The 1733-nt window shown below is 32.2% G+C and overlaps 1 protein-coding gene across 1 annotated transcript in view; it reads left to right on the forward strand.

The window, feature by feature from the left end:
* LOC107613913 (protein trichome birefringence-like 41) overlaps positions 397–1733 on the forward strand; it is a 5199-nt gene continuing 3862 nt past the window's right edge. The window contains exon 1 of the mRNA XM_016316107.2: positions 397–948. Coding sequence (XP_016171593.1) covers positions 620–948 — 329 coding nt within the window. The 5' untranslated portion in view covers positions 397–619. The remainder of the gene's footprint in view (positions 949–1733) is intronic.

Here is a 1733-nt window from a genome sequence, read left to right on the forward strand (position 1 = left end):
TTAATTATAAATTGAAAAAGTCTAGGGCCAGTAATTTTTGTATTTTGCGGCTAGCACTTAACCATAAAAAAAAGTGAGTGATCTCTTACTATTTGATGTAATCTCACACCATTAAAAATACTATTAATGGCCAATTAATAGTTATAAATACAAAAATTACTGCCCCTAACACTCCTCTTATAAATTTATTGTAAGCTCTTCAAAATCTTTTATTATTATTATCATTTGAGAAAAGGCCCCCTGTTTTCTTTTAATGTTATTCCTTCTCTCTTCAATTCATTCCCCCGTCTTTCACACCATAAATGACGAAGACAATAAAAAGACCGAGTCACGAAAGCCCAGTTTTACCATCCCTTCTATTTCTATCCCCATTCCCCAAACACTTGCTTCCCACAACCTTCAACAATTCCTTCCTTACGCCAAAAATGAAACTAATTAAACTGAAAACATAAAAAGCGAAAGAAATCTCAAATAGTTAATTTAATATATCTTTTCCAAGAATGTCCCTTCATACATAAAACACATGCAACCGCACTCTCCTATAAATGCCCATAACCTCAGCAACCAAAATGTCACAAAAGAAGAAACTCTTTCTCTTCCCTTTTTCTAAGAGAGAAACATGGGTGACTGCCCACAACAATGTTGTCACCGTTTTATATTCTCCCAGTACATCTCCTTCTTCTTTTTTTTCTTTCTCGTGCTCTTTCCGTCCACGCAAGTAAACGGAAAAAACACGAGTTTGAAACATTGGTCGGGTTCGAGTCATGCTTCGAGTACAGGAGCGTGTGATTTGTTCACGGGTACATGGGTGCTGGACCCGTCGTACCCACTGTACAAAAATGCCACGTGTCCGTTCATCCAGAAGGAGTTTAGCTGTGAGAGGAATGGGCGGCCTGATCGAATTTACACACACTATAGGTGGCAGCCACTTGCCTGCAACTTACAAAGGTAAATACCATCCTCTACTTTCCACTTTCCCATTCTTCTATTATTATATCCTTCACAAACAAATATTGTTATCAATTATAATCACAGAGTCTCACACGCACGCAGTTTTTTTTCTATAAAGTTAATAGTAAAAAATAATACGTAATTTATTATGTTTAATTAAATTATTATTTAATAATTTTTAAATATTAATTTTATATAAAAATAACTGTATGTAAAATTTTTATTTTATAAAAAACGAAGATTGTAATTAAGTTTTTGAAATGAATGCATTTATGACAATTATATTTGGAGTGGAAAAAGTTTCAGTTAAATACGGAGGAAATGAGTTCTTTCCTTTTTTATAAAAAAAGATTATATAGTAAGCATTTATGGGGGACTATCAATTATATTTAAAATATTATTGAATGCTTATATATATCTTGTATCAGTTATATCAGTAATAATCACTAATTGCCAATGAGTTTCTGGCTAGCTAGAATATAAATTTCATTCAAATCAAAATACTTTTTCTTAATATATTATGACAATTACTAAATAAACTCATGGAATATTTAGTAACTCCAGTCGTTATATTAGTTTATATATAATTCTAAATATGTTACCATTTAACTGTTACTACTTAATTCGAAGCGTATAAATATACACAAAGCAGAGCATGTTCGGTAATGATCCCCACCATACCAGCCTGTAAAAAGCAAAAACAAAAAACTGATGGAGGGAAAATTTTACAAAAGGGTTCTTTTAGCGGCGAATTTAAAGGTTGCATTCCAAGAGCATGTCTA

This window comes from Arachis ipaensis, chromosome B08 (assembly GCF_000816755.2).
Source record: "Arachis ipaensis cultivar K30076 chromosome B08, Araip1.1, whole genome shotgun sequence".
Classification (NCBI taxonomy): domain Eukaryota; kingdom Viridiplantae; phylum Streptophyta; class Magnoliopsida; order Fabales; family Fabaceae; genus Arachis; species Arachis ipaensis.